Source organism: Gymnoscopelus microlampas (genome assembly GCF_963454915.1).
Source record: "Gymnoscopelus microlampas genome assembly, chromosome: 3".
Lineage (NCBI taxonomy): Eukaryota > Metazoa > Chordata > Actinopteri > Myctophiformes > Myctophidae > Gymnoscopelus > Gymnoscopelus microlampas.
This window is the reverse complement of record NC_139940.1, coordinates 33051075-33064958: the sequence shown is the minus strand read 5'-3', so window position 1 is coordinate 33064958 and position 13884 is coordinate 33051075. Positions and strand designations below refer to the sequence as shown.

General features: G+C 41.9%; 1 protein-coding gene across 1 annotated transcript; it reads left to right on the top strand.

Annotated features, from left to right (window-relative positions):
• Positions 1-3422: 3422 nt before the first annotated feature.
• Positions 3423-5955, top strand: LOC311041824 (C-C chemokine receptor type 5-like; the record flags this gene model as incomplete). The annotated part of the gene is made up of 2 exons (XM_084052309.1): positions 3423-3481; positions 4838-5955. The coding sequence occupies 2 exons, from the start codon at positions 3423-3425 to the stop codon at positions 5931-5933; spliced, it is 1155 nt and encodes a 384-aa protein (XP_083908435.1). The 3' UTR covers positions 5934-5955.
• Between the last annotated feature and the right edge of the window lie 7929 nt (positions 5956-13884).

The window sequence follows — 13884 nt, the reverse complement described above, 5'->3', positions numbered from 1 at the left end:
CCCACTAAGCCGAGGAAGAAATGCCACCCTTTTCACATTGGCCTATTATAGCGCCACCAGCAGGTCTAAATAGCAAAACATTTTTGGAACAGAATGCCTCAAATCGTGAATGCAGTGTCCGATTGCCGTGAAAAGCCTAAGAAGAAATGGCACCCTTTTCACATTGGCCTATTGTAGCGCCACCAGGAGGCCATAATAACCTACCTGACCTGATGGAGCTCTGTGCTCCGAGGAGCACTTTTGCTAGTTTAAACATCAGTTCATGAATACATAATTACTCTCTCTCTCTCTCTTACACATGTGTAGTGTAACTACCAGAGTAAGAAAATCATGTTAAAGCTGTCAAGATCTTAGACTTGTGTGCTTACAGTACATGACCTCTAACTGAAATTGATACTGTAGATGTGTATTCACATGCTGTACAACTTCAATAGCCTGGTTCCAGACAAATCTGCCATTGCAAAAATAAATTGCCCTTGGCAGATTAGGTCTGGCCCCTCTCAATAGAGATTGTATTTCTCTCCCTCCAAAGTTGTGAGGGACCAATCAGGGCCCAGTATGCAAATATAGGGTGGGTTTATCACCAGAGGCATTTTTTGAATTTGCCCCTCGTAAATGCAGGTTCCACACAGAGATTCCAGACTAATATCTACGCAGTGATATTAGTCTGGCCATGCCAGGTTACAACGTCAATCCTCCTCTAACAGTGCATGCTTATCCAGTTTACATTGTAGTTACATGTGTTATAGTAATTGTGTAATTACACATATTAAAGACACTTGATATGCTGTAAAGTAGGATCAGAGGCTATGGTCTAGCTGCATGACTGAGGCCTTATAAGTCCACACAAAAAAAAAGTTAAACTTCGACTGCAGTGAGGCACTGTGAGCTTCTTCTTAGACGCCTAGACAAATAGAAGTAAAGAAAACCACTTAAATTTCCTGTTTACTTTTAGTGGTTTGAACAAGAACATCACACATAGTGCCGATGTCACCACCATTTCCTGCGTAATTACTTGAAATACTGTAGTGGACCATCTCTACCTTATATAGCATCAGCTCTGCAGGCAGCTCTGATACAGCAGGGAGGTACATTTTCTGTATCTTCTAGTGTTTGCAGTATCTTCAGTGGGCCTACAGTATATCAATCCTACTCAAGATCAGCTCTCACTATAGTGTAAACTCAGTATTTCTAGTGGTGTACCAGATTATCTCTCAACTCATGTAACATAATATTCAAACAAATCATTACCTGTATAATAATAGCACAGCTATAAAACAATCATAATGTATTGCCTGTTGGTTTCCCTGCTGTGACATTAGCATTGTGAAACCCAAAAACCAGGAGGCAAATGTTTGGCTTAGGAAATATTGGGGATTGCTGTGTTACTAATTCTGTATGCTGTGAGAGTGTGCAAGAAAAGTATCAACATCCTGCTTAGTGAATTGGCATAACACTTTATGTAAATGCAAAGGTCATTTGTAATTTGTCATGCATCACATTTCACACAAATAATACATCATAATCATAATTTGATAATACCAAACTACAGTATGTAGTTGGTACTACATAAATAGTTTATAGTTAAAGAAGAGTACAAATATGACCAATGCTGTAACCTGTCTTTTTTGGGTTGCCTCCTATATGAGAGTGCCATACCAATTTACTAAAGTTCTCATGAATGTATATATATATATATATATATATATATATCATCTCAAATATTAGGTAAGAAAGAGGCAAACATTGTGAAAATAGCCATGTACAAGCTCACAACACTACACTCAGTAGGAAAAAAATCACACCCTGGGAATATTAATGGTCAGCCACCACCAACTCTCCTGTGAGCCAGTCCGACATAGACACCCTTGTCTGCCTGACACACAGTCATGCACCACCACGTGGAGGTCTTACAACCACCACTATGGGGTGACCCTCGGGGTACTCACAAGCACCTATCTCGGACACGACTGTCTGCCTGACACAGTCTTGCAACATGTGGAGGTCTTACAACCACCACCACTGGCTACCTATGCTAACTCAAGAGTGCCTATCTTGGGAGTGCCTATCTCGGGAGCCAGCGTGGAGGTCCACTTGGGACCAGTGGGACTATCCAGTGAGCCAGGCGACATAGGGACACTACTCTCAGCCTCACGCATTAGCTAAATTCCAATATCTTAATTTCTGCCTCCTCCTCACTCCGTCCTCCAGCGTGCCGTGGCTTAGAAATCGTTTGCATCCCAAATGCTAATTTGCTTTTGGAGGAGCTGAGAGCGAGGAGAGCGCAGGCTCCCTAAGCCACTTGGAGTGAGATCTGGCAAAGAAGTTTATCTTTCATGTATCGTTTGCAGAACTGTCTACGTTGAAATGACGTATCATTTCTGTTGGAGGTTTTGCACATTGGACATGGGGGAGATCAGAAGCTCAGGGTCTCCTTGGCTCCTAACTTTGCTCTTCTATGCTCCAAGTGCCCAGGGAGCAATCCAGTAACCCCCATACTCCCCTTTACCCACCTGAGGGGAACCCTAGGCCCACTAAACTCTAGACCAGACCCACCCCGCATACTCCCCTCTGTCTAGGCACCCAGTTCTGACAGCTCTACACTAACCTCCATAACCACCCCATCCCTCTTTGCACACTCACACTGATTGCCTTCCTAATGTGTTAAAACGTTCTATAAACATCTATTCAATATTTTTCAAAATCGTGTGTCTACAAGATGACACTGCGCTTGTCCACGAGAAAAATACATATTCTCGTGTATGTAGGGGAGGAGTTATGAAGTTCCTGTGGTGTGGGTAAGGGCAGGGGTGCAGAGAGATGGTTCCAAATGCAAGAAATTGTTTTTGGGTGGGGTGTATGGTCAAAGATGAATTTAGTTTGGGCAATATTGAAAACAATACTATATTGCAACTGACAATATTTTCTGCCACCACCTTCTGCAAATTGTGGACTCAGTAAAAAATAAATATAAGTTGTTGGACATTATATAATTAGTTAAGTTAACTTGAAACGGGTAACCATTTCAGAGGGTATTAATAGAGTCTCAAACAAAATATAGGATTTCACAATTATCTAATTGTATCTCTACGATTTGGATTCCCAGGCCCCCAAAACATGGGGTTAGACACAAAAAGTACTTGTCTAGGATAAATAATGAAGGAATTAAGCTATTTTAACGTTTTTTTGGCCATCTTGGACGCCATCTAACACCTTAAAAGTGGTCAAACTTTGGTAGACTTTTAGTATGTTATTCAGGACACCACATACTACAAAAAACAGTTGAGAAACCTTTTGTTCCAATTTTTTTTGGGTAAGGTGCTTTTTTTTCATATATGCACCCGCCTATAAGGAAACAGATCTGTGGTTTCAAATGCTCTTCTGCAGTGACGATCAAAAACGCAATATACGATTACGATTGCATGACTGAACGAACTGCATATCTCAACACAGCACAGTCAATGATGGACACCAATGACAGGTAAGACTTTTCAAAAAAGCTTGCTGAATAACTTTGTTATAGTTTGGCTGCTGGAGATATACATATACATATACATATACACACACACACACACACACACACACACACACACACACACACACACACACACACACACACACACACACACACACACACACACACACACACACACACACACACATATATATATATATATATATATATATATATTTTTTTTTAAGTAATTGGTTTGCTGGAAATGATCCTCCCACTTGGACACAAATTGAAAGACATATTCTTAACATCGGAGATTTATCATATATTCCATATTGCTCCACCATCTTGGTGGTTGGAAATACAGTGTATTCTTGAGGAGATTCTTTGCATGGATTTCTGTTTATCCCCATCCATAGCCCTACTGGGCGACTTTAGTGGTTTGAGCTTTACCTCATCAAGAGTAGCGACCTTCTTCAGTATAGCAATGACAGCAGCTAAAAAACACATTGCATTAAAATTAGGGCTGGGACTCGATAAAAAAAATGTATCTAATTAATTAGAGGCTTTGTAATTAATTAATCTAAATTAATCGCATATCAATATTTGACCTGAGAAGCAATTTCTTTTCAGTTAAAACAGATTTTGGTATACGAGTGAATCAATGAGTGAATACATAAGTTTAAGCAACAAAAAATAGTTCTGCACACAACTGTGTTTTTATCCACGCTTCCATCAGAGAGTTTTTTAAATCTAAATTTCCCATCCACTGGGCCAAGCAAAGCAGTCTGATCGGCTTCTTGTCCCATTGCGTGCACTGGGGTGTGTTGGCTGTTGGTTGGTGCACTGGTATGATCGGTACGCCTGAAACTCGTCCAGTGAAAAAGGTTCTGTGGTGCATAAACTAAGCGCGATTAAAATGCGATTCATTTTTTTAATCGCGTTAATTTTCTGTAATTAATTAATCTAAATGAATCAGTTAAAGTCCCAGCCCTAATTAAAATGGATAAGGGAGTAGCCACCTAGTATACTACATTGGAGGAGCAAGCTTAGTGTATGCATGCCACTAGAAAAGATCACTTACTATCTGAATGGTACTCCTCAACTATTCTGGGAAATTTGGCAACCATGGGTTGAATACTCAGAGACTAGATAAACAGGAATAAGGCATGCAGGATTTTTACATTGTATGTGGACACTTGGTGAATATAATGGAGGGCAGGGGGCATCTAGGTTCACTGCACTTGTATATATCACACTGTATAAGTAAGAGTGTAACTGCTAGTTTAGACTGTGACATACTCAATTGCTTTGTTATTGTCCATTTTTCTTTTCACTTACTATAAAAAGAAAATGCATCTAATCCATACTCTTATCCTGCAGTTTGTCTCTCACCTCACCAACCTCTGGAAGCACCACTGACTTCCCCTACGTTGACTACGACGTCTATGGGGACGAATACTCGGGTTGTAAATACGGACGCCATGGCTCCTACTTTCTCCCACTGCTCTATTCTACCTTCTTCATCCTGGGTCTTCCAGGAAATGTGCTTGTCCTCTGGGTCATATTCTGTGGGGTGCGTCTCCGTAGCATGACCGATGTTTGCCTCTTCAATCTGGCCTTTGCTGACCTTCTGCTAGTATGCTCCCTCCCCTTCCTAGCCCACCAAGCCAGGGACCAGTGGCTGTTTGGGGATTTTATGTGCAAGGTGGTCCTCGGTGCTTACCATATTGGCTTTTACTGTGGGATCTTTTTCATCACCCTGATGAGCATTGACCGGTACCTGGCTATAGTGCTGGCAATTCATGCACTAAAAACACGAACACGCACATTTGGAATGATTGCAGCTGCTCTTACGTGGGTTGCTGGATTTCTCGCCTCTTTTCCAGATGTAGCTTTTCTTCAGGTACATGAGGCCCCAAATTCAAGTGATGTTAAAATTTCAATCTGTGCTCCTGTGTACCAGGACCATACCACAAAGGAAGAGGACAGGCACTACTGGAGTATCTTCGGCCTTTTCAAACTGAACATTCTTGGCTTAGTGATTCCGATGGTCATCATGTGTTTCTGCTACAGCCAGATCATTTGGAGGCTCCTGCACACCCAATCATCCAAGAAACATGCCATCCGTTTGGTTCTTGTAGTTGTAGCCGTGTTTTTCTGCTGCTGGATGCCCTATAACGTTGCTTCTTTCTTCAAAGCTCTGGAGTTATATGGAGTCTATACAGGATGTGAAAGCAGCAAGGCAATCACATTGGCTTTACAAGTCACAGAGGCCATTGCTTACTCTCACAGCTGTATCAACCCCATCCTGTATGTTTTTGCAGGGGAGAAGTTCAGGAGGCACCTCCTGAGGTTGATGAAGAGGGCTCCATGTAGGCTGTGTCAGGTTATGACAACCCTCCTCCCTGAGGACAGAGTCACAGGGTCTGTTTATTCACAGACCACCAGTGTGGATGAAAGGTCCACTGCTGTATGAAGTGATTGTAAGGGTTGAGTTGTGTAGTCTGTAGTGATATGGACTGCTAGCTGCAAAGTTTTTATCAAACTGAATGGAGCGACACCTGAGGATGAGAAAGTTATGGTCATAAGTGACATCAGCGAGCTGGACAAATATGATGACTGAATGAGCTGCGGTGAGGTAGGACCCCTGTGTCAATTATTCTGAAGATTAACATTTACACACATATAATGATGTCTATTACTCTAATGGACATTTATTATTCTATTTTTCTACGGATGGACACTTATTATTATATTTTTCTACTGATGAACTTGTATCATTCTATTTTTCTACGGAGGGACTTTTATTATTCTATTTTTCTACTGATGGACTTTCATTATTATAATATTCTACTAATGAACTTTCACTATTCTATTTTTCTACTGATGAACATTTATTATTCTATTTTTCTACTGATGAACATTTACTCACATATAATGACTGACAAACATTATTTTTCTCTTGTACCTTGTTGTAGTTTTTATAATTTTATAATTACTTACAAAAGGTTTTATTTTTTTATTACCTTGTTGTGGTTTTGATAACTTAATAAGTACGGACAAAAGGTTTAATGTTTTTCTACTTTTTGGGAGTTATTACTACGTTATTGGGAATTATTACCGTTTAATTTTGATTGATAAACTGTTTTATGTTTTTGTTTCAACTGTGCTGGTTTTCGGTGTAACTGCTGAAAGGCTATATATACTATTTAACTTTTCTTCATTTCATTATGGGCTCATCCACTCTTAATCTACAGGGCAAAGGCCTGTTGATTGCTCACTTAAACATATGTAGTTTAAGAAATAAAATCCCAGATTTATGTATGGTAATGAAAACAAATAACATTCATATTATGGCAATATCGGAAACACATCTTGACTCCTCTTTTGATGATACGGTATTAGGTGTGGATGGATACACACTATTTAGGAAGGATCGTAATAAATATGGTGGAGGTGTTGCTGTGTATGTGCAGAATCATATTCCTGTTAAAATACGTACTGATTTAATGTTGGATGATATTGAGGCACTGTGGATTCAGGTTCATCTGCCTCAAACCAAACCCATACTTGTGGGTTGTTGCTATAGGCCGCCTAGTGCTCATATAAAATACCTAGATTTGGTCTGTGAGATGCTGGACAAATCTAGTGATGAAAATAGGGAATTCTATTTTACTGGGGACGCAAATATTGACTGGTTTGGTATGTGCCCACTTAAAAAGAAACTTACAGCTGTAGCTAATGCCTGTAACCTTACACAAACAATTACTCTACCCACTAGAACCACTATAAATAAAAATGGGTTAAAATCATCCAAATGTATTGACCACCTGTTCACAAATGTTCCGGAAAAATGCACAAAAACAGTATCAATAGCTCTTGGTTTCAGTGATCACAATTTAATTGCACTTAAAAGGAAAACTAAGGTCTCAAAAGCACCTAGCTTGATTATACATAAAAGGTCATATAAACATTTTAATCAAAAACTGTTTATGGATGAAGTGAAAAATGTAAACTGGTCTACGGTGTGTCTTGAGGAGGATCCAGAAGTCGCTTTGGATATATTTATGAGGTTATTTTTGCAGATTGCAGATAAACATGCTCCTGTCAGCCTGTCAGGAAAACAACTGTCAGGGCTAATGGCGCCCCCTGGATAGGCAATGAGCTTAAATCACTTATGAAGCAACGTGAGCTGGCTAAAAAGTTGGCTGACTCATCAGGTTTACTGTCTGACAGGATGATCTACCATAAATTAAGAAATCATGTAACTAAAATAAATAGAAGTAATAAAAAAGAATATTATCAGAATAAAATCAATAACTCTAAAAATGATGGAAAACAATTATGGAAAATATTGAATCAAATAATGGGAAGATCATCATACCAGACCAATTCTTTTATAGAAGTCAATGGAGCTTTTCTGACTAAACCAGTGGAGATTGCCACTTACTTTAACAAGGGTGCAGTACGTTAGTCCGACAGCGCATTCCTCCGACAGCGCAGCGCTCCGACGTTTCAATACTAAACCCGAACCAAACCCGCACCCTAACCCTAACCGCACGCGGATGCCACATAGTCGGAGAAAAGGTCTGTCGGATTATCGCATGCCTCCCCTTTAACAACTACTTCACCAGTAAGGTTGAAAATTTGAGAGAAAAAATGACACCATCTGATGGCTCCTCCTCATGCACATTAATAGAAAATTATATAATGAAAGGTAAGGGCTGTCTATTTGATTTTATGCAAGTTAGTATTATGGACATTGAGAACTTGCTGTCATCACAACCATGTGAGAAACCTGCTGATATGCTAGATAGCAAACTGTTAAGATTTGCATCATCCTATGTATCTAATCCAATTTGTCATATCTTCAATAAGTGTTTAACATACAGTGTTTGTCCTAAGATTTGGAAGGAGGCAAAGGTCATCCCATTACCTAAGGATAAAAAGAAAGAATTTACCGGTACAAACAGTCGGCTAATAAGCATACTTCCTGTTTTGAGCAAATTGATGGAAAAAGTTGTTTTTAAACAAATTCAAGATTATTTTACCAATAACAAACTGTTCACTAGTTCCCAGCATGCGTATAGGTAGGGTCATTCCACATCAACTGCTCTAGCTCAGTTAACTGATGAATGGCTGACACAAATGGACATCAAGAAGATGGTTGGTACTGTCTTGCTTGATTTTAGCGCTGCATTTGATGTTATAGAGTAGACCATGATATAATGTTATCTAAGCTAAGAAAATATGGATTCAGTAGTATGGCACTTGGTTGGATGTTGAGCTACTTATCAGAGAGATCGCAGAGAGTGTTTTTTAATGGTAGCCTATCAGAACGCAAGTTCAATAACTGCGGGGTTCCTCAAGGAAGCTACTTAGGTCCTTTACTTTTTATTATTTTCACAAATGATCTCCCTTGTGTAACAAAGAACACCAATATGGTAATGTATGCTGATGACACAACTTTGTACAGCACTGCCCCTACCTTGAACGAATTAATAACTGCTTTAAATCATGATCTTGAAAGGGTGTCTAACTGGGTGAAAAATAACAAACTAGCCCTGAATGTCACCAAAACAAAGAGTATTGTTTTTGGCTCCAGGTTTATGCTCATTGGTGACCCTCAGCTGAATCTATCTATGTCAGGAATCCCTATAGAACAGGTAAAAAAGACAAAACTACTTGGTGTTTTATTGCACAGTCAACTGTCATGGTCGACTCTGAACATATTGATGGCATTATAACAAAAATGGGAAGAGGCATAGCGATGGTCAGGAAGTGCTCCACCTACTTGACACCCACTATCATGGGTCAAGTCATTCAGTCTCTGGTGTTTTGTCATCTGCACTACTGTCCTGTCATATGGCCAGCGGCAACTAAGTCGGATCTGAACAAATTGCAACTTGTTCAGAACAGAGCTGCCAGATTGGCACTTCATTGTTCATCATGCACTAATATCGCATATATGCATACACGCCTGTCCTGGTTATCTGTCGAACAAAAACTGGCCTGTAGTCTCCTTATGTTCTTCAGGAATATTATTTTAAATCAAACACCAGATTATTTTTGCAAACAGTTATTAAAATCAAACAACACACACAATTATTTCACCAGGAATGCCAGCCGTGGCCTTTTAACACTTCCTGCCCCAAGAACTAATCTACTCAAACATACAGTTATATATAGAGCTATATCCTTCTGGCATTTGTTACCATCTCACATTCATCTTATACAAAATAAATTATCCTTCAAAATATCGTTAAAGACACACTTGTTGCAGCAGACCACATGACCGGAATCTTAATCTTGTGTTGTATTTAATTTTTGTATAATGTAATGCAATGTAATTATGTATTTTCCATGTTTTATTTTTGTATGCATCTCATATGGACCCCAGGAAGACTCTGTCGCTTTGGCGTCATCTAATGGGGATCCATTCAATAAACAAGAATAAACAACAATATGGTCATACAATGCCTGTTCCACCACCAAACATTCTGCTCGGTCCAGGGACTAATGACTCCTGCGCACGCTCATGACTCTGGCAAGTTTGCTTTTTTGCTCTTTTTCTTCACTGGCATTTTATTTGCATAGATATGGTTGACTGTATATTTGTATGAGGATGACCTTACCATACTTTCCCCTTGTAGCAGTGGGTTCCAACTGCTGCTCAACATCTGTTCTAATTATGGTGTGGACTTTGATATTAAATATAATGCTAAGAAGAGCATGGTCCTGATATGTAGAACTAGGGATGACCTGGAACTCAAGTTCCCTGCCTTTTTCCTGGTTGGTCAAGCTATGTGTGTGTCTAAAAGTACAAAATATCTTGGGCATATTATTACTGACACCCTAGAGGATGATGATGATATGTCAAGACAGAGGAGAATGCTATATGCACAAGCAAATCTTTTGGTTAGGAAATTTCACCACTGTACTACTGAGGTTAAGGTAAATCTGTTTATAGCTTACTGTACCCCTCTCTATACAGCCCCATTGTGGGTGAAATATAAGAAGGAGAGCTTACGCAAACTGCAAGTAGCCTATAATGACTGTCTAAGAATTATGTTAAAGAAGCCGAGGAGCACGAGAGCCAGTGAGCTCTTTTGTACTCTGGGTCTAACCACCTTCTTGGCTCTGCTGAGGAACCTGACCTACAAATTCATGTGCAGACTGGATTGCTCCCTGAATGGAATAATATGTCTGTTGACGGACCCTGGACATAGTTCTGTCAGGTACACTTCTACGATAAGAGGACGCTGGCGTGAGTGCCTCTCCTAGTTTTATTGTTTTCTTTCCTTTTGTGAAGATTTCATCGGTAAAAAAAAGATTTTTATTGAATGAACTGTATTCAAAGACTATGATCTGTGGGGATGGGTAATAGATCTGTATTCTCTATCTTTTTTATTCCTCTCTTTTTTAAATGTGATGTATTGTTCTACCCTGTGGGCCACGAGCCTGTAATAAAGTTTATATTTCCTTTTTGTATATATTCTTTATTATTTTCTATTATCAGTATTGCTTGTTTCTCTTAGCTGTATATTTTTTTGTATCTGTTTTTTGTATCCCCCCCATCACCAAAAAGATGGAAATAGCAGCAAGCAATCAAAAACAAAGACTTTAGCTCAGATGCACATCTTTGTATTGTTTGTAAGGATATTTTGACAGCCATCTCTCTCCTGTGTTGCATGTGTGTCAATTATTTCTCAATTCCTTAAGTCCAGTCCACACCAATGATTTGCAAACCAACAACTAGTTGCAACTTGCAATAAGTTGCAAGAAATTGCAGCGGTCTCTGAATTGACTCATTGCAGGTCAGCGCAATTGTGTGGGATAATGTTGCAGGTGGTTGCAAGTTGCAACTGTTGTTTGCGTTGTGAATCATGGACTGGGTTTAAATTCAGCTGAAAATAGTTAAGTTAAGGCGTTATTTTCTGATCACACCTTGAGAAGCGTGTTGGTCCTCCTTTTTAAGGACTTTTTTTTATGGCCACAAAAATGTGCAATGCATTTTGGAGGGTAACCGTCTTCCATGCCGACATGTCGCCACTCCGACTAGTGGCTTCCGCGTGCGGTTAGGGTTAGGGTGAGGGTTAGGTATAGGGTTCGTTAACGTCGGAAAGGCGACATGTCGGAAAGCCGCCATGTAACCATTTTGGAGAGAGCAATGTCTTTGCATTTGTAGAGCTGCAATACAAAAAATTTACACAAGTGACACTTCATTGTCTCCATCTATCCTATTTTATATTAAAATTGCCTAATTTTTTCGCAGAGCTAAAAAAATTGCCTAATGGATGTTGGATGGACAACATGCACTTATGTCACCTGCCATTATTATTATATCTATAAATGCATGGAATCTCTGCGTATGTCACAAGCTGGTGTTGTTAAAACATTATAAGGAGAACAACGCACATGACACCCAAACATAATTTATATGCAAACATTTGTGAACTAAGGATACACAACTACTACTACTACCACCATAAGACTAACAGACTGCCACAAACTTAGTAACCAGCATAGAGTGACACTTCACTTGGACATTGTAGTTTCTAGTCTCGTCAACCAGACCAGGCTCAGCTGGCAACCACAGGTGAGTTCACTCATGGCAATCAGGGAGGGCAGGAGAGAACTCAGGGCAAATGGGCACGGGCACAGGCCCAGGTAAGGGGGGGGGGTAAGAGAACTGGAGAAAGGAATGGGCGGTGCAGAGGCCGTGACCATGAGTCCATCATGTCCCCCTTTTATGCCCATAGACCATATTCACATGGCGGCCATGTTGGCACTTTGCATTGAAAAAAATGGCTGGCAATGGGGTGGCATTTCATTAACTTAATAGCAAAATGGCCACCATGTGAATATGGTCTATTGAGATCTCTGTATCGGTCTGTCTGTCAATGGGTGCGTTCGGAAATACAGCACTGAGCGCACTGAGCGCACTGGTTTTCCCTCTGGGCGTTCGTTTATTGAGTGCACTTGGTGCGGTGTCGTTCGAAAATTGAGTGCGCTGCGCCCCAGTGCACTGAGTGCCCGCACTGACTGACCCTACCTCTGAAGCTGGTTCTTTGTCGTTTTGAGTCGTGAGGCACTCACTATGGGAAACAGCGCCATCTGGCGATGCAACAGAGCTACACAATACGCTCCCGGGGCCCATTTCATTGGGCTAGAGGGTATGTCACGTGACCGCCTGTCCCTTCCCCTTTCCGGAAGGACATATAAGGGCCGGTCGTGACGTAGTACTTCCTCTTCAGTTCCTCTGTTCGCAGATGTCACAAGGCTACACGCTTTTAAAAACTGAATAAACTCTTCTTCAACGGAATTAACGGAATTTGAGAGAAACCAGCTCTAACCCTCAAAGCGGGGACTCGGTTTAGTCACCCACGGGTTTTCTCTCGCACCTGGATTCGTGTTTTCTACATTCTACAAACAACTCTCTACATCGTGGTGAGCCGGCTTTTTAGCCGTTGTTAGCTGCTATTAGCTTCCTAGCCGCTAGTTGCTAACTAGCTTAGCTTAGGCTACGGCCATAGCATTAGCGCCCCTGCTAAGCTAACCCCCCGTACCGAGCCGTTAGCTTAGCTTTCCCCATCACCTCACGATGTCGGCTCCTAAAAAAGGCCTCAGAGGCGTCCCGTTTTACCAGGGCCCTTTGCCAGCGAGACAGTGCGGACTCCCCGACTGCTCGGCCACTATTGATGGAGACGACCCGCACACTATCTGTGTTGCATGTCTCGGGGTCGCGCATGCCTTCAACGCGCTCTCCGACCCCGTGTCCTTCTGCGATGGCTGCTCCCGGTACTCGGAGAAGTTCTTACGCGCCAGATACGGCCAGGCTAGGGCCTATGCCGGTGATGCTAGCGGCGCCCGCCTAGCACACCAACGACCCTCCCACCCCACCATCCCGACCCCAGCTGGTACGTTTGTTGGCTCTCAGCGCTCGCACCGCCCCGCTGGAATATCCATGCCTCCTCCTGCTGCACCGGGCCCTGTGAACAGTGGTGCCCACGCCTCACAGGGCCACATGGGACAACCGGCGACCCCCGCTGCCTTGGGAGCTGGAGCTCAACCCCAACAGCATCTGGCTAGCCCACCTCTCCCAACCCCCCCACCCCATGTGTTTCTCTCCAGTGGCGCGCTGCAGCTGGAAGACGATCTACACTCCATGGAGGGGGAGTACAGCCAGGACGGATACGAGGGAGGCGAATTCGACGAGGAGGAGGAGGAGGAGGAGGAGGACGACGACGCTCTCCCCTGCGCCCAGGACTCGTCTGACGTCGCCATGCTGAGCCCAGCAAGGGGGAGCAAGGCTGCTTCCCCCAACTCCTCCACCCCCCACCCCTCTTCTCTCCCCCTCTCTCAATCTCTCTCTCAATCTCTCCAGGCACCCCTCAACGTCAGCCTGGACCCGGTTGGCGAGGTTC